Source organism: Aedes aegypti, chromosome 2, assembly GCF_002204515.2.
Source record: "Aedes aegypti strain LVP_AGWG chromosome 2, AaegL5.0 Primary Assembly, whole genome shotgun sequence".
Lineage (NCBI taxonomy): Eukaryota > Metazoa > Arthropoda > Insecta > Diptera > Culicidae > Aedes > Aedes aegypti.
Genome location: NC_035108.1, coordinates 140,085,053 through 140,109,378, shown reverse-complemented (window position 1 = coordinate 140,109,378; position 24,326 = coordinate 140,085,053). Strand labels below are relative to the sequence as shown.

At 37.0% G+C, this 24,326-nt stretch overlaps 1 protein-coding gene across 1 annotated transcript in view; it reads left to right on the top strand.

Moving 5' to 3' along the window:
• The window catches only part of LOC5578284 (pikachurin), a 783,038-nt gene that overhangs the window by 650,624 nt on the left and 108,088 nt on the right, over nucleotides 1–24,326 (top strand). The window contains exons 7-8 of the mRNA XM_021842555.1: nucleotides 5,714–5,832; nucleotides 16,250–16,394. Coding sequence (XP_021698247.1) covers nucleotides 5,714–5,832; nucleotides 16,250–16,394 — 264 coding nt within the window. The remainder of the gene's footprint in view (nucleotides 1–5,713; nucleotides 5,833–16,249; nucleotides 16,395–24,326) is intronic.

Genomic DNA, 24,326 nt, shown 5'->3' with positions numbered 1-24,326 from the left:
ATGCTCCAATCTTTATACTTATTTGCAACAGTCTTGAAGTCCTGCTAACATAATCTTGCTTTATAGTCTATGATCACTATAAAGCAAGACTATGTCAGCAGAATACTAAGACTTTATCTGAAAACTAAATGTGTTCTCAAAGCCTAAAACTGATGTCTCCATAAACTTCATACGAAATGTATGTTTTATTCCTTAAGTAACCTTCAATCAATCCCACCAGTTGAGAACCACTAGGGTCCAAACTTCCAATATTCCACCGCTAAACTAATACGGTGAGTGCTTCGGCTGTGCTGCATCTACCGGCCAATCTCACGTCGCCGTTGGCATAGTATCCGCTGCCGGACATGGCATGTATTTGCAGTGTCCTGTATGGCAGGCAAAAAAATACCTCGCCTGCAACAATAACTCGTGCACACAACAATATCTGGCCAGTAGTGTTGTCGCATGACTTGGCAGGAAGGTTTTTTTATAGTCAGTTTCATTTAGTCGATGCAGTCAATGTATGTGAGGTGTTTTTTGAGCACACCTTCGAATAAAGGCGGGTTTTGTCGGGGGACAACAATTTTTTGATCATATTTGTACTAGGTTTATTCAGGAATTACTGTACATCCAGCTAATTGGATAACGAAAAGATGAATTAAATCTATTTTATCCTTCCTTGTGCAGTGAGGTTATTTTTGGACAATCGGCTCGGTAAAAGTACATCGTTTGGAAAGCACATGCCTGGGAAGTCGTGAAAATTTCCAACCCGGAAAGGTCCTTCAGTTTGGTCTAGCTGAAAAGCTGCGCATTTACCGCTGGGCCTCCCAAACATAAAATTCTTATATTCGAAAATCATTTCCGTTACGAACAAATTAGAAAACAACGATTAAACAGTCAACTCCCCATAACTCTATACTGACGAAAGTATAAAATAAGCGAGATATACAGTTAAAGATAGAGTTACTGTGCATGTGCTGTTGTCTTATGCGTAGGAGCCACAAGATCCAAGATAATCTCTACTGTAATCCTTACAGCGATTTTTCCAGGGATACCACAAGCGGTTCGCCTGAGATTCCTCCAGAAAGAAACTTTGAAACCAGACCGGTTCCGATAGGGCTACAGAAACAGCTTCAGCAATTCGTTCAGGGATTTTGCCCGAAGTTCCTCCATTGATTCCTTCAAGGATTATTTCAGGAATTTTTGCAGGGATTTTCCTACAGGGATTTTGCCAAGAGTTTCTGAAGGAGTTTCTTCAGGAATTTCTCCGAGGATTCCAAAGGGACTTTTATCAGAGATTACTTCTACGGCTTTCTCCAAAACTCTTATCAGAGACCCGGCTACAACCACATAAAAAGATTATTACGTTTTGTAACGAAAGCTTCTAAAAATAACAGAAGTTGATATAATTTTGTTATCATGAGAGCCTTGTTTTTAACTTATCACATTTTTTCGTAACATATTTATTGCAACATTTGTTATGAATAACATCTAAAGTTATGAACAGTAACATTTTTTTTAATAATTGTGTAATGTTTGATATGTCTGAAACACGTTCTGTAATAATTTAGCTATAATATTTGTAATATTCTATCACTGCCCATAAAAGCATGACTGTCCCATATTGATTTTCAAGCCAATACTGTTTTTCGTCGCAATATCCTTGTTTTAATGTATATTTCACTTAGCATATAAAAATTAACACACTTTTTTTTCTAAATATAAGCCATTTCATGAAAAACCGAACTAGTGGGTCACCGAATTCCGTAAAAATTTTCTCCTGATCCGAAATAAGGCTACACGTGTTTTTGGATGTTTTTGATTAGGGTGACCATTCCCGAAATAGGGTGACCAGAAATATCGCGAATTCGCATAATTTTTATTTTTCAAAAATCATAACTTTTGAACTGCTAGACCGATTTTCAATTTTCTTGGACGAAATGAAAGTTAAAGATTTCAAGAAAAATATAATACATCACAAAAATTGTTTTTTTACATGAAAAAAAATAAATAAAAATTTCCGTTTTCGTGTTTTGAAGGCCTTAGGACAAAAGGGGCTATTGCTGTTCTTATTTTTTCTTGAAAGTTCAGAAAATTTTATGTTTACTGTCAAATTTTTAGTATTGTAAGTCTTTTAAGGTTTTTGAGATATATATTTTTGAAATTAAAAAATCAATATTTTTTCATCGATACACACTGTAGGTCTCAGCGAATTAGGTTATTTATTTTCTAGTTTAAAAAAAAAAAATATATATTTTCATGTAATTTTTTTTTTTCTAAATATTTTTTTTTGAAAGGTTGAAATCTTAAGCTTTAATTCCATTAAAAAAGATAAGAAATCGGTTGAGCTGTTCAAAAGTCATGATTGTTAAAAAAAATCTAATGCACTGGGACCTACAGTGGTGCCGAGAAAAAATGACTGATTTTTTTTTCAAAAATATGTATTTCATAAACTAAAAGAAAAACATACATCGCTAAAAATTTGACAGTAAACATAAAATTTTCTGAACTTTCAAGAAAAAATATGAGAACAGCAATAGCCCCTTTTGTTCCAAGGCCTTCAAATCACGAAAAAACGCAATTTTTTATTTATTTTAATGTAAAACCCAATTTTTGTGAAATTTTGTATTCTTTTTTGAGAAGTCAAAATCTTTAGCTTTCATTCCGTCCAAAAAATTTAAAATCGGTCAAGCGGTTCAATAATTATGATTTAAAAAAAATAAAAGATTTGCAAGGTCGCTATTTTTCTGGTCACCCTATTTCGGAAATGGTAACCTTAACCAAAAAATCCAAAAGCACGTGTATTTTTATTTCGGATAAGGAACAAAATAGCAAACTTTCACGGAATTCGGAGAGCCACTAGATTGGTTTTTTATGGAATGGCTGCTATATTTGTTTGGTGTAAATTTTGATAGGACTTTTGTTATTTTATCTACTATCGATATATGTTTTATATCAACTGGTCACATGTTAAAATCATATCGAAGCAACTCATTCTGTTATAATCTTGTTTCTTCTATCTGGCCGGGGACTCCTCTAAGGATTCCTCCAGGAATTATGCAGAGATGTCTCCAAGGCTTTCTCCAAGTTACAGTTCGACAATTTCTTCAAGGATTACTCCAGATATTTCTTCAGTTTTGGCTCCAGAATTTCCTCTGGTAGTGTTCACGAGATTCTTCTTGGAATTGTTACGGGATTTTCTCCAGGATCGCTACAGAAACTCTCCAGAAGAAATTCATCTAGGGATTCTACAAGAAATAACTTCATGAATTCCTATAGGGACTCCTCGAGTGTTTCCTTTAGGGATTCTCCAGAAAACCGCTACATGAATTGTTCTTGAATCTTCAGAGATTCGTTTTGAGCCTCCAAAAAATCCTCCGGTGAATTGATCGAGGATTCCTCTAGAGATTCCTACAAAGATTCACCCATGAATTCCTCCAGGGGTTTCGTCAAAATTGATAAGAATTCATCCGGAATTTCATTTGAGATTTTTTTTGGGATTCCTTCAGAAACTCGTTTCCTAAAGAAGTTTTTTTTAAACCCTAGATAAATCCCTGGAGGGATTTCTGGAGCATTCCCTGGAGAAACCAAAAAAAAATGACACCTACACGTAAAGGCTTCCAGTGGACGATTTTTTCTTTGAAAGAAGCTCCTGTTAGATATAAGAAAGCCATGACGAGTCGTTTTATTTCTTATCTGAAGATACAAAAGGGTATGGGCCTTTCGTTTTCAAGCCGAAGCTCTGAAAACTCAAGATGAATTCCGGAACGCAAGCAGGATTAAGCGGCAGTTCCGTGCAAGAAATTTCAAGTCTGCCAGGAATCGAGTGGTTATCCGGACGAGAGAACTGGGCTACATTGAAGTTTGCCGTTCAAACGTACCTCGAGCTGGAAGATCTCTGAAAAGCCATCAAGCCGGCGCTGAGAGAGGACGGAACGTTCGAAGCCGTGGAACCTGCGAAGGATTCGAAAGCAAGAGCCAAGGTAATTCTTCTCCTCCAACCGGTGAATTATGTTCACGTCAAGGAGGCGAAAACGGCACAGGAAGTGTGAGGAAACCTGGAGCGGGCGTTTGAAGATTCCGGCCTAACCTGGCGGATCGGTCTCCTTCACAAGCTGGTGAAAACCGATCTGATGAGCTGTTCATCGATGTCCGAATATGTGAATCGGATACTTTTCACGGCCCATCAACTCAACGGAATCGGATTCAACATTTAGGAGGAGTGGATTGGTGGCCTGATGCTTTGCGGTCTGCCGGAGAAATACAGGCCAATGATCATGGCCCTGGAGAATTCTGGAATCACCAGCGACGCGATAAAAACGAAGCTGCTTCAAGAGGTGCAAATTCCATCGGCGGATGCGGCGTTATTGTCGAAAGGTAAACGTTACTATGGTAAACTCAGCCACGACAACGAGAGCAACCACAACCGTGGAAATTATTACTAATCAATCCAAGAAATCAAAAAATCACTAGTAAAATATCTTGAGTAATCCTTGGAGACATTGTCCTAGTGTACTCATTGAGAAATTCCTGGAGAAATCCTCGAAGATATCTCTGCAACAATCCTTGGATGATTTTCTAGAGGAATCTCTGAAGGAATACCAAAGGAAATCGCTTGAAAAATTTTTGGAGGAATTTTGGAGCTTTCTTGAAAAAAATCCTGAAAAAGTCTTGGGGGATTTCTGGGAGAAATTTCTGGAAGATTTCAGTAAAAAAATATTGGAGTAATCTATGGAGGAATCGCTAGAGAAATTCCTGCAGGAATTCTTTGTGAAATCTCTGAAGGAATCCCTGTTAATATTTTTGCCTTGGAATCCCTAATAGAATCCATGGAGGAATTGCTACGATATTCCTGGAGACCTATCGATACCGGTCTAAAATGTATCATGGCGAACAAAAGTTCTTCCTGAAGGAATCTCTGACAAAAGCCCTAGTAAAGAAATTACTGTTAGTATAACGGTAGAGATTACCTCAGAGAATTTTCTGGTAAAATCGCTGAAGGAATCTTCGAAATAATTTCTGGAGAAATCTCTGGAGGAGTGTCTGGAGATATTTAGAGAGGAATTTTTGAAGGAATCTCTGGAAGTTTTCCTTAAAAGAATGTCTGGTGCCCTATTTGAACAGGTCTCGAAATGGCGATTGATGCCAAAAGTTGTAATTTGCCAACAATATAATGACGTTTTACTTATCCAAAACTTGAATTATTACTTAACAAATGATTCCAATTCCTTAAATTATTTTTTTTCTAATTTAGTAATATCGGAAATGGAATTCGAGTATAATAACTTTATGTTCGTCAGGCCCATATAGCCTTAGCGGTAAACGCGCAGTTTTTCAGCAAGATCAAACTGAGAGGCATGGATTCAAATCCCACCGGTCAAGGATCATTCCGGGTTGGAAATTTTCTCGACTTTCCAGGGCATAGAGTATCTTCTTGCTTGCCACACGATATACAGAGGCAAAAATAGTCAAATGGCAAAGATCTCCGTTAATAACTATGAAAGTTGAGAAGCAGGTTCTGTTCCAGTAGGGATGTAACGCAAGGTGTTTAGCATGGTGTCCATTTACATGTAGATGAAAATCTTGTATTTTTGACCCTAAATGTATAATGGTAACTTTTTTTTTATGTGTGGTGGCAACACTGCCACCGTTGCATTAAGAGGTTCAAGAGAAATATTGCTCATTGTAGATCATTCGATAGATGATAATTTGTGTATTTTTGTTCTGGTTTCAGCTCCATATCGAATTTCGGCCGGAATCCTTCGATGGCATTCTGCTGCTGACAGGTGAAAGAGACGATCTAAGTGGCGACTTCATGGCACTACTTATACACCAGGGATTCGTGGAGTTTTGGTAAGTTTCTTCAATTGACTATTTTCTCTCATGAAAAATGTTATATCTTCGTTGAATTAACTGTTTTATTGTTTGTTATCGAAGCTATTTAAATTTTTAAATTTAGATTTTTATGTGACACGTATTCCCGATAAGTATTTTTGCGTCAAACATTTATGAAAGTTTGGCTCCACAATAATTCCAATTAGGCCGAATTTAATTTTTCAACCGTATTTGCTTAACAGTTTGAGGTTCTCATTTCGTTTGGTTAGTAAATCACCGGTACAATTTACAGCATCCCAGAATGTGATGCAATTTAAAGTTTCGACTATTTGTCCTGCCCGGACAATCAGATCCACCTGGTCCAGCGTCTCGCTTGTTCATTTCACAAACACTCATTACAGTTTCTTTCATCAAAGTTTGATCCAATACCCGCCTGCTGCCAGTCTCGTGAAAACTACCACGAAACTTTGTCCGATGGAGTTTTACGTTTCACTGGCAGCGACAGTGTTTTCTTCTGCTTCGGATGGATGTTCAAAGAAAATGTCAGGCTCCCTTAACTGACGGCTGCTGGTTGGCCGTTTCTGACGGTGAACAAGATGATGATGGCGATGGAAATTACTTTTGCTCCTGTGTGCCCGTACTTTAAGAATGTACAAGGAGCTTGAGTCTAACTTGTTCGTTGATTTTTCAATGTTACTTTTTAGAGGTGAATGCAGGAGTTATATCCATTCATTTCGCACAAAAATGTAGATTTTCCTACAAATTTCCGCAAGTGCTTTTAAAAGAATATAAGATTGCGGTTCATTTAACAAAAAGGTTGCGTTGATCAAAAAAAGAAAAAAAGGTAATTATGAAAAATCAAATTTACTAAAAACAAGTAAACATATTTTCTATTTTGGTTCACCTCTTGGGTACTCATGACAAGTTATTGCTCTCCGGTGATACAATCCCAATTTAACATAAACTTTTGTACTATATTCTTCTCACGTTCTGCTGCGTGTTAATTTTTTCCGAAAACTTTCATCGTACCCTACCAGTGTGAGCAAAAATTGTTTTTTCCTTGTTGTGAATAACGGTCAGTTTTGCAACCACCATGCTACTCAATACTCCTTTTGTGCAAATATCAAATATCCAAATACACAAAGGGGGTGAATGTTCTAAGAAAAAATAATATTTACTCATTAGATAAATTGAAACTTTTTGATCCTACATTTAAATTTTTAGAATTATTAAGCTTAATTTAGATTCGAAGTTGGTATTGTGCCGTAGAATGTTTCAATTTTACGCAATATTGCGACTTCCCTGCATGATCAAAAATCTGATCATAATTATAAACAAGAACATATTCCAGAGAAACCGCAAATTAATTCAAACTTTTATATGCTTAACATGTCTGGACAAGTCTCGATCGCATCTCCAACAAAGTTACCAAATAAATAAATCTCCGCTTTGTGTAATCATATATGCCAAATTAAATTGTCCACTTTAATGATTTAATGTTTGCTCAACCTGTCATCAGCAGCAAGCAACGTTATTACACGTTATACTGCCTGCCCTTTTGACTCTCACCCATTTTGCTTCGAATGATCAAATTTAACAACTTTTATCGAATTAAACGGTGTCCTTCCCTCACAAGCAAAGGCTCATCGCCGGACAGTGGACGGGGCCTCCCAAATTGAAACCATGCCAAAGGGAAACCGGACGCTGGGTTGTAAAATGTGAACAATTCAATCAAATTATCGAGTGACCAAGAAGGTCCCCACTGGAAACTATATGAGTGATAAAACCTACTTTTATGATCCATCCGAGCATATTGCGACTACGATAAACGACTGACCCGTCAAGCCATAGTAAACATTTGTTGCTACTGGTTTCGTTTCAGGGAACTTCAGCTGGCTCTAGTTAATCTGTCCATAACGCAAATGCTCTGATTCGAATCATAGTAATGGTCAAGTACATAGGGGCAATTCATCAATGACGTAAGGGTTTATGGAAGGAGGGGAGGTTTGAGATTTCTTACGTGCCGTACAATTTGTTTTTAATTTTCATACAAAATAATTTATCATGGGCGAGGATTTTTTTTTGAAAATCCTAAAAATTGCCTTACGTAATAAATGGACAGCTCCATACATGAAAAAGTTCCATCCATACAATGTAGAAAGCATAACATGGAAAATGGAAGGTTAGCTATGTGAGTACGTTAGAAGATAATCATCAATGTAAACCTTTTTCTCGATCAGCCTAGATAACTGCGTAGTGTAGTGTCGGTAGCAGTTGTTGCTTACGGACCACTTGTTCCGATAGTAAAAGCTTATATCACAGGAGATCTCTATTTTATGGTGTGGCTTAATTGAGCCTAGGAATTAATGTAATTACAAGAAGTTTTGATGAATATCTCACCGCAAACAAGACTGTGAAGTACTGTGAGTGCCAGGGTGTCCTCCACAATATATTTCCCATCCTGCGCAACCCAGAGTAATGGTGCGGGTGACCCTGTGTTTCTCCGGAATAATCTGTTGCCTATCTTCAGTAAGAAGCCTTTTTTCACAAGTGGTAAATCTGCAAACAGACGACTGAGAAGGGAACTCAGGGAGTGGATGCCGCATCAACGACGACCCACTACAACCAGTCCATGCACTTCAATTCTTGTTGAATTGCTCAAGTGGTATACAGAGTGCACCGACATTACCCTTGGTCTCAGACCCTCCTCTTCCCGGAAGCAACTTATGGTATTTCTCCACGGGTCCAGTGCATATAGCACTTAACACATGTAGCAGAAGTAGCTTAGGCAAACTGCTTCTCTAAGCCGACTTAAACAATGTTACAGGGAACCAGCCTGGACAGGGCTAATCCTCTACAGCCGACTCTTGGTCGGCTGCAATTCTAGCATAATGTGAGTGACAGCCAGTTACTGCATTCCAGTACTCGGCATCCTTACACATTCTTTGCATTATATTGTCCAGGGACGTGCCCCTCCACCTGTAGCGAGCATGCAATCTCTCACAACAATGAAATGCAGGCAATCGAGCACAATATGCTCCGCTGTTTCCTCCACACCAGCAACATTGAAGCACGCAGGAGATTCTGAGTGCCCAAACCTCCACCTGTCGCAGGTCCTGACAGAAACTGAGTCAGGCGGACTTTCCCATGGTTTCTTTTATACCAATCTGACACATTTCATTTTAGTCGATGGGTCCATCTACCTTTAGTAGAGTTATCCCATGCCTAATGCCAACCTCTAAAAAATGTCCCCTTCTTGCAGAATAATGTGAGAAATTGCAGGTATATTGTTGATCACAGTAAACCATTTTTAGTGAAATTTTAAATTGTAGAAGTTTGTGCAAATGTCTATAGTTGAATCCAAATATTCTCGTATACCAATCTCCAGCTATCGCAATAATGTGGTCAACAAATTCTTGACTGCTGAATAACCATCAATCTTGTCTAGATTTCCAGAGATTACCAAATGTCTGTATTGGATAAGTGCGATGGGAAGGAGGAAACCATACCAATATCAGCAATGGTCTAAGAATTTTGAACTTTGTCTTTTCTTATATTCGCTTTTAGAATTCCTATATAAATGTTTTTCAATGACTACTTCAAACCCCATTCTCATTATTTTGTCCTTATTGTCTTCTGGAATTGTGAGCAAAGTTCCTCAATGTTTTCCTGAACAACTGTTACTAAAATAATGCTGTTTAGTAGAATACCTATTAGTAGATGAAAAATCGAATTTAGTACTATACCATTTAATTCCACTAGAGTTTGTATCCTTTGACAGATACGCGTATTTCGACCTCAACTGTAAGGCCGTCTTCAGTGTCGTGTACTAGACTCGACTTTCGTATAGTACTAAATTCGGTTTTTTCATCTACTTGTTACTAAAATGCCTACAGAAATACCTAGAAGAAATCGCTCACCAAATGTTAAAACTTTTCTATTCTATTTTTATTCTGTTCTAATTCTATTCCAAGTGCTTGCACAGCCAACAATGAAAAGCATCCTGGAAATACCGGAACATCTTCTGGTACTTTCTTGTCAGTATTAATATTTGTAGCATATCTGAAATATGATACAGATATTAAAATGGCCAGGCCCACTGTGCAGACCCAAGTCTGCAAGATAGTTTAAAAATTTACGGCAATCAGATTAGTCACGTGCAAATAACATGATAGACGAAAATTTTCAAACTTTTTTAGGAAGAAACGGGGACAACCGTACCAACCGTTCATATTCAGGGATAACAATAAAATCATTGGGCTTTGCTAAGAATGATGCACACTCCGTTTGTGGTCCTTTTCCCTTTCCTTAGATGAGACACGGGTATTTCTTCCTCATGTCCTGGCTATATAGCTTAGGCTAAAGCGCCATTACTCGCTCTCTGAAACGAGAAGCAAACTTATTCTGACCACTCTCACGCGGTAGTCAAAGATAATAAAAAAAAACATTTATTGAGATAATATTTCACGACAACAAGACAACAACAAGATGATTAAGAGTAGTGGAACTGTTTGCATGATGCAACTGCACTTAATTGTGTTTAATAAAAAAAAAAAAAAAAACAGGAAATAACAGTTTGTTAAACTCTTTTATCTGAAAGGTAGCTGGCAAGTTGTCCGTTCTATGGCGGGTTTGTGCCTTCTTGTTACAAAAGCTAAGGAGACTCATGGACTTATTTGTGGAGGGCAAAAGAGATATCTACAGATGAGCAGGAACGAACTCACCAAAATAACTCCAAGCTGTAAAATGATCGCATTCAATGCTGGTCTCTTCACTTACCTCACCGACATCGGAGATCGTGATTTGAACAACTTTCGCAAATTCGAATCCCATCTATGTTATCGCTTTTCACTGTTTTTCTAAATATCGAGAAAAAACCATAACAAATTTACCACAAGTTAGAGTATTGGTCAGTGGAACGGTTTAGCCACCATCAGCCGAGAGCTTCTTCTTCTTCTTGGCATTGACGTCCCCACTGGGACAGAGCAGGCTGCCAGTGATGAGAAAAGTACTGGAGCAAACATTTACCGCCTCTACATTTACATCTTTCTACACGACCATCAAAATCCTAAGCAAACCATGACCGTTCAAAACCAAAAAATGTCACGGATCTTCAAAACTGTAATCTTCTTCTTCCTAACGTTTTTCAACCCCGAATGCGAAATGGCTCGAGCACAGTGGCGACACGATTTTTGCGCTTTTCGGGGTTTTTCATTTTTGCTCGATAAAGGTAGCATGAAATTGAACTTGTTTATATCTCGCATAACTTCTGATCTCGCCCTAAAAGCCATTGGTAACCATGTGTGTACAATGATACCTCCATGAGTCGATGTTCCATGACTCGATATCGACTCATGGAACCATACTAAAAACAAAATTTCATGGTTACTATGATGGTCCCTAGAAGCAGCTTTCAAAGGATTGCTGTTCCATGACTCGATATTTCCATAAGTCGATGGTCCCTTCAATATCGACTCATGGAGGTTTCACTGTAGCTCGTTGTTTCTGAGCATTTGAATGGAGTTACACGTTTTTTTAACAATGCTATGGGGAAGAAAGGATCATTCTCTACCTGCCAGTGGTGTTGGTTTGGAAGCTTATTCATTAATTTGCTCAGAAACAACGAGCTACAAACGTGGTTACCAATGGCTTTTAGGCCGTTATCCCAGATTATGCGAGATATGTATCGCAACGGAATGATTGTGCTCTTTCTGTTAGAGCTAATAGATTTCAATTAGCACTAGCGAAATATTAGCGATTGAATGATTTAACACTTTTTTCAATCATTCACCTTGGAATGGCTGCCCGAAAACGGTCATAGTGGAGAGACAAAAACAGTCAAGCAGTGTGTGAACCGTTGGCAGCGCAACGCCTGATGGTATTGATGCTGCTGCTGCTTTGTGTTTTGGTTGAATGGCAGAATCGATGAAATGTGGTGAATTGTGGTAACATTACCCAAGACTGCAGGCTACTCAGCTTAGTGTTCTTTATGAGCACTTCCACAGTTATTAACTGAGAGCTTTCTTTGCCAAAGTTGTCATTTTCGCATTCGTATATCATGTGGCAAGTACGATGATACACTATGCCCAGGGAAGTCAAGGAAATTTCCATTACGAAAAGATCCTGAACCGACCGGGAATCGAACCCAGACACCTTCAGCATGGCTTTGCTTTGTAGCAAGGTTCCGAGAGCTACAAAATTCTAATAAGAACGTGCGTGTTTAGTACACGGTCAAGGAAACTTTTCATGCTAAAACGACAATTCAATTTGCTGGTTTTTTGCTCCCTTTATCTTTGTCGTACAAAAAAATCAGTCATCATATGACCACGCGTCACACACAGCGTCTGTCAAAATCGATGATTCTTCCTCAATACCCCACCACAATAAAGAAGATGAATTTTCTTACAACGTTTTAGTACTAGTTAACTTTTTGTTCCTGTTTCTTGAATTTCTATAAGCATCTTTTCTAAAGGCATAATTTGGTGTAATTATATGTTCAATGCACCAACGGCATCACCCGACAAACTATCAATTTTCTGTAAAACACTTACTGGGTGGCATAGCACTGTCAATCGTTTCAACACTTCATCGGCCGAATACAAAATATCGCGGAACCGAGATTAATCGTGATATCAAAATCCCAAACGCATCCACTCGCGCGTACAGCTTGCTGAAATATGATACATATATTAAAATGGCCTGGCCCACTGTGCAGACCCAAGTCTGCAAGATAGTTTACAGCTTGCTGAGATTTCACCATTTAAAATTTAAAATTTTAGGTTTCATTATCCAAGATTCATTTGAAAATATGTTTCAATGTACTGATGAAATCGGGAATAAAATGTTGCCATAGACGGGTGTTGCTAAAATCGAGGGTAGACAATAGCCAGTGCTGTCAAAATCGGGAAGGCACTGTACACCATTTTGCCAAATCCAACAGCCTTTAGAATCATGAAATCAAACATACAAATTGGTGGTCATGTCATTTATGCGGTTACGTTTATGAAAAATGTCATTTATGTCAATTATAGCCCTTAAAATTTCTGACAACTTTCCCATAGACTTAACTGAACTAACGCCAGAAAGAAGAAGGAACATGAGAGGGCTGATATTCATCATACCGTTTTGTCTTAAATTCCGCACATTACTCGTATTCCCATTACTCAACTTTAAACACTGTTTATTTTTAACTAATTCTTCCAAATTTATCTACAGGATGATCAATTGTTTTACAAAAGGGGTCTTTCATAATAAAAAGTTGACAAAACATTAGTTTCGATTTTCAGAATCTCCACTGTTCGGAATATGAGTCATGTTTGTAACTTGAGGCAAAACGGCTTCCATATACTGAGAAAATTCAGTTGAACTATTATAAAATTACCCTGCATAAATTTTCATATTATTGATGGCTCTAATAAAGGATATAAATTATTCTAAACAATTGTGTAGCAGATGATGTTTCTTTGTAAATTCACAGTGGCTACCATAGTGCTCTCGTAATACCAACTCCAGAGCACCCGTTTTAGCTAAAGAAGGAAATTCCACTTTGGAGGTCAGTTTTCCTCTCTCAAGCGATCGCTTTTACCTACATAGAGTAAAGTGGGGCAAGAGTTTCTTTTTGAAATTTCTAGCTCAATTCAAAACAATTGTTATAAATGTCATGGTCGTTTGAATGCTATTCAAGTAATAGGCTTGCACTTGAAATATTATAAAAAAATATTGATATTTGGAAAATGTATGACCATTTGTTGTTTTTAGACTTATTGTATTTTTCGTTCAAACATTCACTACATGGGGAAATATGAAAATAAAATCTTTTTCGATTTTTATGCCAGGGTGTTTCTAAATCTATCAAAAGAATACTTTGAAGAGTGATAGTTTTTGCATAAATGCTTGGAAACCATTTTAAGCCCCAAGTGGGGCATACGTTCAAGCCCTTTATTATTTTACATAGAAATTTGCAAGGGGCCTAAAATCCAAATATTCTCTCTGAAATTGGCGAAATTTGCCTGATCGGGTTAAAAAATCACCAAAATTGCCCGTTTTAATAAGTTTTGCGAAAAAATACTCTTTTTGGATATATTTCAATAAATTCTGTTTTGGACAATTTCTGATGAAATTTATTTTGCGTTTCTTCCTGTAAACATAAAAGTATGATTGGTTTGAAGTATCTTTGTCATAAAACTATCGATATTTTCTGTTCCGGACAGCAAACTTTTGCTTCATACTAGATTCGAACTCTTGCCCCAAAAATTCGTTTAAGATAATCAACAAATGTTAAACAAAATTGTACCCAAAATATTTTGAAGGTTTCTTATATGGTATTTTTTTTTCTTCTGTTCTGTAGTAATTTTTCATAAGATATTGATTATATCACTACGGCAAAACTTTTGCCCCACCGTACTCTACGGAAAGCACATCGTCGTATCTTTATCTTGCATAATTGAACATTCCCCTGTTCAAATTAATGTACACATAAATATCAGTTGCCCGTTGATTTATCGCGAGAAATTTTCTCTTGTGTCGGTGTCGGTCTTCACGCCTTCGATAGGAATGTTGAACGATGTTGAATCGTAGAGAACCGTAGAGACTGTAAAACTATGTATATATTCCTGCAATAAGTTTGTTGATATTTATTGCAACAATCGAAACTTGTTGCTCAATAAAGAATTATGATGCTTCCTGCGAGCACTAAATGGAAATGAAAAATTCCAAAGCCACAGCGAAAAACTACAACGTTCGAACCGAAAATTTCGAATAATAGTATTCCGAGAGCAAAAATTTCACAATAGCTGTACACTGCTTGCCTTTCGACTAAACGATCGATAAAGTGCACACTGTTTCTGCATTGAACGATACAACTAGATATGCACATGAATTTCTGCTCGGTGTGAACTTTTTCTGTTGGCATCAGAATGAACCATTTGTGGTTTAGAATACGGCAGACCAAGAGCAAGCTCAAAAAAGTAGGTCGGATCTCTTTCGAGAGGCAACGGTCGTATAGTTCGGAGAGATGCCAACGCAACGTGGAGGGTATTTTCTGAATGGTGGGGGCAATTTTCATATCTCTTCCGACAGAAGGAAACCACAGTTTGGGGAGCAATTAATAGAAAGTTAGAAATCTTCAATGAAGTGCCGGAGTGGCGCTAAAGTTTATGGGCAAACTCGCTCTCTCTATCAGTGAATGGTTAAATTGATTTAGCTATACGCCTAAACTATATGGGAATTAGGGTGGTCCAGAAAAAAAAATAATGTCAAAAAACGTATGGCGATCTATCCTAGAATGAAATAAATGCTTATTGGTAGCATTTTTGTAGAACAAATCAAGTTTTTCAACTGATTCAGGATTCACCAGATCAATTATTGAAAATTTGAATTTTTCAGAACAGTTATCAATTTAAAACATAATAGGGTGCCGAACCCCATGGGTGCTTCCATGATTCACTTTGGTGTAGTTTTTTCGGCCGAACTGTCTGAACTTTGCAATAAGAAGCGCTCCGGTACGGCATATATTGTGGCCAAATATTAGCTTTATAGCTTTCAAAAACCCCCACTGCCGAAGTAAATTCAAAGTGCCAAGAATAGCATCCAGCTCCCTACTGCAAACTTTATAAAATACTGATTTTTTCCTTACGGTATCTAGATGGTGGTAGTGCGCAGATTTCAAACTCACAAAAAAGCAAATACAACCGCACTAGTGAGCAAGTTGAAAACTACAAAATATTAGAACTGAGCACTATTTTTCTGTACGATGAAATAATTGAGAGTGTTATATCTGTTTATCTGTGATTTATGCTTATGAAAATTTTTTGATATATATGTTCTTAAAAAATATGGGGCCTTCCTTAGCCGAGTGGTTAGAGTTCACGGACACAAAGCAAAGCCATGCTGAAGGTATCTGGGTTCGATTCCCGGTCGGTCCAGGATCATTTCGTAATGGAAAATTACTTGACTTACCTGGGCATAGGGTATCATCGTATTTGCCACACGATATACGACTGCGTAAATGGCAACTTTGGCAAAGAAAGCTCTCAGTTAATAACTGTGAATGTACCAAACTGAGAAGCAGGCTCGGTCCCAGTAAGGACGTAATGCCTAGAAGAATAAGAAGAAGAAGAAGAAGAAGAAGAAGAAGAAGAAGAAGAAGAAGAAGAAGGTTAGCACTGTAAGTTTTTGAATATTTATCTTATATCTGAGACATCCTAATAAACATTATTCAGCTCGATGTGGAAATGAACGTTTATCATACTAGAAATCTGATTTATTCAAAGGATAAGAAACTGATTTGTGTATTATTTTAGTTTATCAATTGAAATGTCTAAATGTTACCACAAATAAGACCTGCACAATTCAATTGCATCGATAAATTGTTCTGCATTCTAGCATATCCTACTTCTTAAATATATGCATCATCACCATTTCTCATCCCACACAGGTTTGACTGCGGATCTGGAACGGGACGAGTGCGTTCGGAGGAAACGATTGTCTTGAATCAGTGGAATACTATCACAATCTATCGGCATCGTTGGGATGCTTGGCTGGTGCTGAACCAAGGAAACCGGGTGCAAGGACGCTCGAAGGTAAGCGAACATTGCCGTTTCAAGAGTACGGGGTGCTCCCCTGACCGAAAAACATATCCATCAAATCTGTACTTGCCAGTCGTTTTCAATGGCTTAACTTCATTTCTGAGCAAACAAAAAACAACAACAAACGCTTCTTAATTTTTAAACCAAGTTTTGATAGCATATTTTTTCTGACTATCATGGTAAATTAAAACCCGTTCAAAAATCACAGATTATATTTGAATTTATGAGTTTATACCGTTCATTAACGGGCCCTAGGAGTTTTTTCCCCAATTTTGCCCAGACATTCAGCTAACTTATGGAAAATAACTGGTGATCTCAAATTTTCTATAATAACGATCTGGGAGGCACCGTGACAGTAGGTATCGCACACAAGATCTGCATTCGCATCACATTCTACTCGAAATACACATCATCACTGGAGTTCCTTCCTACGCTACATTCCTGTATCCGACATGGGAGGAATACCTATGCAACCGTAATACTTATCAGGAAAAAAGTAGACCACAGTTTCTCGTTAGGTTTCTGTTCGATTGTGATCTGATTTTGCCGATTCTGGGCGGCTCAATCGCAATCTGATTTAATTTTCCTGCATCTCAAATCCCAACAAACAAACCACTTCACATCGATGCAAGCCCAACAATATGGAACGAATCGATGAAACTAGTGATTGTCGGATTGAGCTTGGTTGACATGAGGAATTTTTATTGATAAAAAATAATCATGAAGTACAGAGGAACATTTGATGAATTGTTTTGTTATTGTTGTTTGAATAGATTTGTTATCGGAGAGCATCATACGTTCATGCTGTGGGTTAATAAAATCTCTTTATTTAAATTTAATAAATATCGGTATACTCCACTGGACTGTGACGTCACGCATCAATTTTGACAGGTACTGGTCCTGTTGTTTACAGTTTGGACTTAGTACTTTTTTCGAATCATTCTTAATTTCGTGAAAGTTTGCTGCGAGGAGAGGTCAAATCCACTGCAGATACCCACGGATCGTATTATTCTATCTTCCTACCGTGGAAAATCGTCACCATCAGCATGCTGGTGATAGAAATGCGATGATGAAAAAAATATGGAAAAAGTCCGAAACGTAAACAACAGAACCAGCAGCTGTCAAATAAGTGAGGTTAGGCTCGTCATATGCAGCGCTCTATTTCGGTGTTTGGGACAAAAGCTGTTCCGCACTACGAGCAGAAGGAAAAATAACATAATTATTGAAAAGCGTTTTATATGACTTGTAAGCAGGAGCATTGACTAAGTTTTACCAAATTAGGGTGAAAGTGTTGCCTTAACAGAAATATTTGGAAAATCATGTTATGTTTGAAATGACATTTTCATATTGTGCTAATCAACTTGAAGAGTAGATTCACAGTGTGATGAAATAGGAGAATTAGAGCAGAATAACTCTCATTAGTAATCAATTCCGTAATTGATGCCGATTCCATTCGTCAATGTTACGCCTGGTTTCTATGTCTTCTATTCAAGATTGATATCTAATGAACCGAACTGCCTGATGCATTATACGCTCGGTTAAGAGTGATGTGCCTATTATATTGTGGACAATATAGATATCACCATGTTTGTGCCCTCATGCATTCCCTATCGTTTCTATTCCAAGTGTCGTCTCATGTGGCTGCAACCCGAGCAGAAGAAAATTGCTACATGCAACACTCCAACACAATTCAAGTTCAATGAACTGCACTGGGAAACCAAGTCAGACGGTCGGTTCCGGATTTAGGTGGATAACCCGTTGGGATCTGTCCAAAGGTCATTTCAGAGATTTCAAAAAATATTTTGCACGGATTAAACATAACTACTGTTTTTGAAACTGAATTATATTTCGACTGTTTCAACTCATTTGGAACCATTCTGGCTCTGGGTGTTAAGGATTCCCTTGGCCTGTTAAGGATTCCCTTGAACCGGTTACTGGGTCTTCAATTGAGGACCAAAGTTTGATCAACACAAACCATATTATGTGGCAAGTATAAAACAATGCATATAGAGTCAACATAGGGTCATCTACAAGTACTTCCTGAATATCCTGGAGCCAATTCCAGGACCCTAGAAAAGAACGTCAATCCGATGATTACAGTCCATATCATTCGACATATCAATCTTCAAGTTTTTTTCACCGGGAGTGTATTGTGATGCATATTGGATAGTTTTTTTTGTAAAATAGGGCCATTAACCTTATAAGGACTGGGTGCCGAAAAACAAGTTTTAAAATTCTGGAACTTCGCAATCGTCCGAACGATTTTGTTGAAAATGTGTTCAAGTGTCGTCCATATCTAGTTGTTCTATAAGATTATTTTCAAGATTTATCAAATATATTCCCATGCTATTCGACCCATTACAATGTAAAGAAATTGAAAAAAAAAAATGAATTGGAGGTGTCGTCCATGAATTACGTAACGTATACAGGAGGAGGGAGGGGCTTACAGGGAAACGGGACTACCCATATAAAAAATTGAAATCCATCCTTAGCCGAGTGGTTAGTGGTTAGTCCACGGCTACAAAGCAAAGCCAATCTGAAGGTGTCTGGGGTCGATTGTTTCAGGATCTTTTCGTAATGGAAATTTCCTTGACTACCCTGGGCATAGAGTATTATCGTACCTGCCACACGATATAAGGGGAGATCCCCCAGTACCGGACACTTAAGCCACTAAATTCATAATTTGAAAAATATTGATTTTATGGGCTCGTGTTACCCATTTATGATATATATTATCATTTTTATAGTGTGCAAAAATAAATTTGAAAATATAAATATGAATTTTGACATTGTGTTTTGATGATGTATTTTAGTACCAAATTGATCGATCTTGAAAGGTGGCACCCAATACCGGACACGATCTGGAAATGCCTCGAATTCTGTAAATTTGAACATCATTGAATATGTACACTATAGAAATAGTTTATAATTACCAATTCAATGCAATTGCAACAAAAATAATTTGAGTTTTTCTTAGTTTGCAAGATGCCTATCAAAAACCTCTTTCATATATGATAAAAAATAAAACATTTTACGATGTTGTTATGAATGTTCATTCTTCTTAATTTTATTGCATGTTTGATACCATGGTCGACGGAACCCATGAAAAATGAAAGTATTTTGAGACACTGATGCAATAATAACAAATATATCATATAACAAATCAAGCTGTCCGAAACTGAGGGACAGGAGGAACCAAAATTGTAATGTGTCCATATTTACTTCAATTGTGGTACAAAATACATTCATACTATCTTTTTTTTTCTTTTTTTTTATTTTTTTTTATTAAATTTCTTTATTAGTATCATTCCAAACATTACATTCATTTCTTATATCTAGGTGTTCTGTGTTATTAGACAACACTATCATCCTAATTTGGTAAAACAAATTAAAGATTTTATCAACATTTTGTTAACAACATGTAACATTTCATTTGCCGTAGCAGTTCAGATTTTTTACAGGTGAGTTGATTTCACCTGCTTATAAGAGAAAAAAACGCTTTAAATATACTTAACCTAACTTTACCTAAACATATAACGCACTAATCGTGGCAATAGAAGATTGTAACGATTTTTGCCTGAAATTATTTATTATTTTATTTGACATTTGTTCCAATGTTTCAACATTGGATATTCTATGTAATTCATTGGTACTATACCAGGGAGGAAGCCTCAGAATCATTTTCAAAATTTTATTTTGAATTCTCTGCAGAGCTTTCTTCCTGGTATTACAACAGCTAGTCCATATTGGTACAGCATACAACATGGCAGGCCTGAAAATTTGTTTGAATATCAAAAGCTTGTTCTTAAGACAAAGTTTTGATTTTCTATTAATAAGGGAATAGAGACATTTTACATATTTATTACATTTGGCTTGAATGCCCTCAATGTGATTTTTGAAAGTTAAATTCTTATCAAGCATGAGCCCTAGATACTTAACTTCATCTGACCAATTTATTGGAATCCCTCTCATCGTGACAACATGTCTACTTGAAGGTTTCAAATAAAGAGCTTTTGGTTAATGTGGGAATATTATTAGTTGAGTTTTGGAAGCATTAGGAGAAATCTTCCATTTTTGCAAGTATGAAGAAAAAATATCCAAACTTTTTTTGCAATCGACTACAGATGACACGCAGGCTTCGACCTTTGGCGGAGAGGCCTGTGTCATCCGCAAACAAAGATTTTTGACATCCCTGAGGTAACTCAGGTAAGTCAGATGTGAAAATATTGTATAATATTGGTCCCAAAATGCTGCCTTGAGGAACACCAGCTCTTACAAGAAGTCTTTCAGATCTGGAGTTCTGATAATTAACCTGAAGTGTACAATTTGACAGATAACTTTGAATTATTATAACAATGTATGTTGGAAAATTAAAGTTTTTCAATTTTACAATCAAACTTTCATGCCATACACTGTCGAATGCTTTTTCTATGTCTAGAAGAGCAAGACCAGTAGAATAGCCTTCAGATTTGTTGGAACGGATCAAATTTGTTACACGTAAAAGTTGATGAGTGGTCGAATGTCCATGGCGGAATCCGAACTGTTCATTGGCAAAAATTGAATTTTCGTTGATGTGGGCCATCATTCTGTTCAAAATAACCTTTTCAAAAAGTTTACTGATGGAGGAAAGCAAACTGATTGGACGATAGCTAGTAGCTTCTGCAGGATTTTTGTCTGGTTTTAAAATTGGAACAACCTCAGCATTTTTCCATTTGTCAGGAAAATATGCTAATTGAAAACATTTGTTAAATATATCAACTAAAAATGATAAGCTACTTTCTGGAAGTTTCTTGATGAGGATGTAGAAAATTCCATCATCGCCAGGAGCTTTCATATTTTTGAATTTTTTAATAATAGTTCACACTTCTTCCAAATCAGTCATTTCGAGGCATATTTGAAAACGTTCTCTTGATTGAGAATATTTTCGAACTCCTGAGTAACTTCATTTTCAATTGGACTAGTAAGTCCTAAATGAAAATTGTGCGCACTTTCAAACTGCATAGCAAGTTTTTGAGCTTTTTCGCAATTCGTTAGTAATAATTTGTTTTCCTCTTTCAATGCCGGTATTGGCTTCTGAGGTTTTTTCAAGATTTTAGATAATTTCCAAAAGGGCTTAGAGCCAGGGTCCAATTGAGAAATTTTTTTTCTTAATTGAGCAAAACGTTTCTTGATTTCTTTCTGCAAATCCTGCCATATAATTTTCATAGCAGGATCGCGAGTGCGTTGAAATTGTCTTCTCCTCACGTTTTTAAGACGGATCAAGAGTTTAAGATCATCGTCTATAATCACGGATTCAAATTTTACTTCACATTTAGGAATTGCAATGCTCCGGGCTTCAACAATGGAATTTGTTAAAGTTTCAAGAGCATTGTCAATGTCAAGTTTAGTTTCTAAAGAAATGTTTACATCAAGATTAGAGTCAACATACGTTTCATATGTATTCCAGTCGGCTCGTAAATAATTGAAAGTGGAGCTGATAGGATTGAGAATCGCTTCTTGGGATATTTGAAATGTAACAGGGACATGATCAGAATCAAAATCAGCATGGGTAATCAGTTGGCTACAAAGATGACTAGAGTCAGTTAAGACCAAATCAATCGTAGATGGATTTCTAGAAGAGGAAAAACATGTAGGGCTATCAGGGTATTTAATTGAGAAATATCCTGAAGAGCACTCATCAAATAAAATTCTGCCGTTGGAATTACTTTGAGAATTATTCCATGACCTATGTTTGGCATTAAAGTCACCAATGACAAAAAATTTTGACTTATTGCGAGTCAATTTTCGCAAGTCAGTTTGGAGCAAATTAACTTGCTGTCCAGAGCATTGAAAAGGCAAGTAGGCAGCTATGAAAGTATATTTACCAAACTGTGTTTCAACAGAAACACCTAAAGTTTCAAAAACTTTAGTTTCAAATGATGAAAACAGTTGATGTTTTATACGCCTATGAATGATGATTGCAACTCCCCCACACGCCCCATCAAGTCGATCATTACGATAAACAAAAAAGTTAGGATCTCTTTTGAGTTTAGATCCAGGTTTTAAATACGTTTCGGTAATAACTGCTACATGCACGTTATTAACCGTAAGAAAATTAAACAGCTCGTCCTCTTTACCATTCAGAGAACGAGCATTCCAATTTAAAATATTTAAATTATTATTTGGATCCATTAGAAAAACGTAATCCAATAACAATTTGATTTGTAAATTTTACACCTACTTGGACTGCTTCAGTCATAGTGGTGGCTTTGAACATTGCATCAATCATTAGATTCAATTGTTCAGTTAGAAAATTAAAATCAGAGGCAGACATGTCATGTGATTTCCCATTAGAATTTCCGGTAGACGAAGAAGCGGAATTACTTGTGGCGGTAGGGTTTTTTCCATTTGATTTGAAACAAGTAGAATGGGTACCCATGGATCGAACAGGGGAGGAATTCGAATTTCCTGCTACGATATCGGCAAAGGATTTACCGTGGGTAGAAACATTCGAAATTGAAAGATTCGAACGGCTACCCGACGGATTAAAATTAGTTTGTGAATGAGCATGATTATGATCTTCCTGATGGGTATGATTCATGATCAAGCGATCGTTAACTGAAAAATGAGCATTGTTCGATACTCTACCAGGCAAATTGCGGTAACGACCGTTATCGTAACGGATATTATCTTTCATCTGTGTGGCACGAGCCTCAATGACCCTTTTGCGTGAAGGGCATTCCCAAAAGTTAGCTTTGTGAGGGCCCTTGCAATTGGCGCATTCAAACTTTCTGGTATCTTCTTTCACAGGACAGTCGTCCTTAGCGTGAGAAGAACCTCCGCAAATCATGCATTTAGCATCCATGCGACAATTGTTTGTACCATGACCCCACTTTTGGCACCGACGGCACTGAGTGGGGTTCTAGTAATTTCCTCCAGGTTTCTGGAAATGTTCCCATGTCACACGGACATCGAACATAAGTTTTGCTTTTTCTACAGGGTGTCAAATTATCCGTACAAACTTTGAAGGCATGGCTCAATGCAATTAGGCGGAATAATTTCAGTATTCTTGCATGGTATAATACATTGACCTATTATGTTCTTTAGCAGTAAGTTTCACACATTTTCGATTTCAAATATTTGTAAAATCAAGACAAAAGTGTTGAAAGGTCTTAGAGAGAGCCGTATTTCGAGCTTCTTGACGGAAGATAAAAGTCCACAGAACTCACAAGATTTGAACTGATTCATTTTTTAATTGCAGCTTAACTTGAAGCCAAGGAACTGTAGATTACTTCAAACAGTAATGGAAAATTTGGAATAATCTATTTCAGATTTTAAGGAGAAAACATCTCTAAAATGACTAGCGGCCCTCAAAAATAACGTCTCCGAAAAATTAAAATTTGTCTATCTCAGAAAGAAGCAATTATTTCTAAATTATTTTAAATTCTATTTTGTGTCAGCATATGGATGTATTAAAAAAGGTACACGGTCATTGATTTTTTATCGTTTTAAATGTGAGATCATCTTTCCCATATTTTGTTGTTCGGATAATTTACGAACACCCTGTAAAGCTTCAATATTATTCAGTTCTTTTTTGTTAAAGTGAACTAAATAAAATTCTTGAGAAAGCCCTTTCCGAACAATGCCAGATTGGGTTCTCTTTTTCATAATGATTACTTGGACTGGGAAAAATCCAAGTAAATCATTTATTCCATTTTTGATCTCTTCAGGTGATTTATAGTCACTTGAGAGACCTTTCAAGACAACTTTGAACAAACGTTCAGTTTTGTCGTAATAAGTAAAAAATTTGTGCTTCTTCTCTTCAAGATGTTTGAGAAGAAGCTCACGATCTTTAAGAGTTTCCGGCAAAACGCGACAGTCTCCTTTCTTTGAGATTTGGAAGGAAACCTTGATTCCCCTAATGGAGTTCAAGATCTCCTGCCTAAA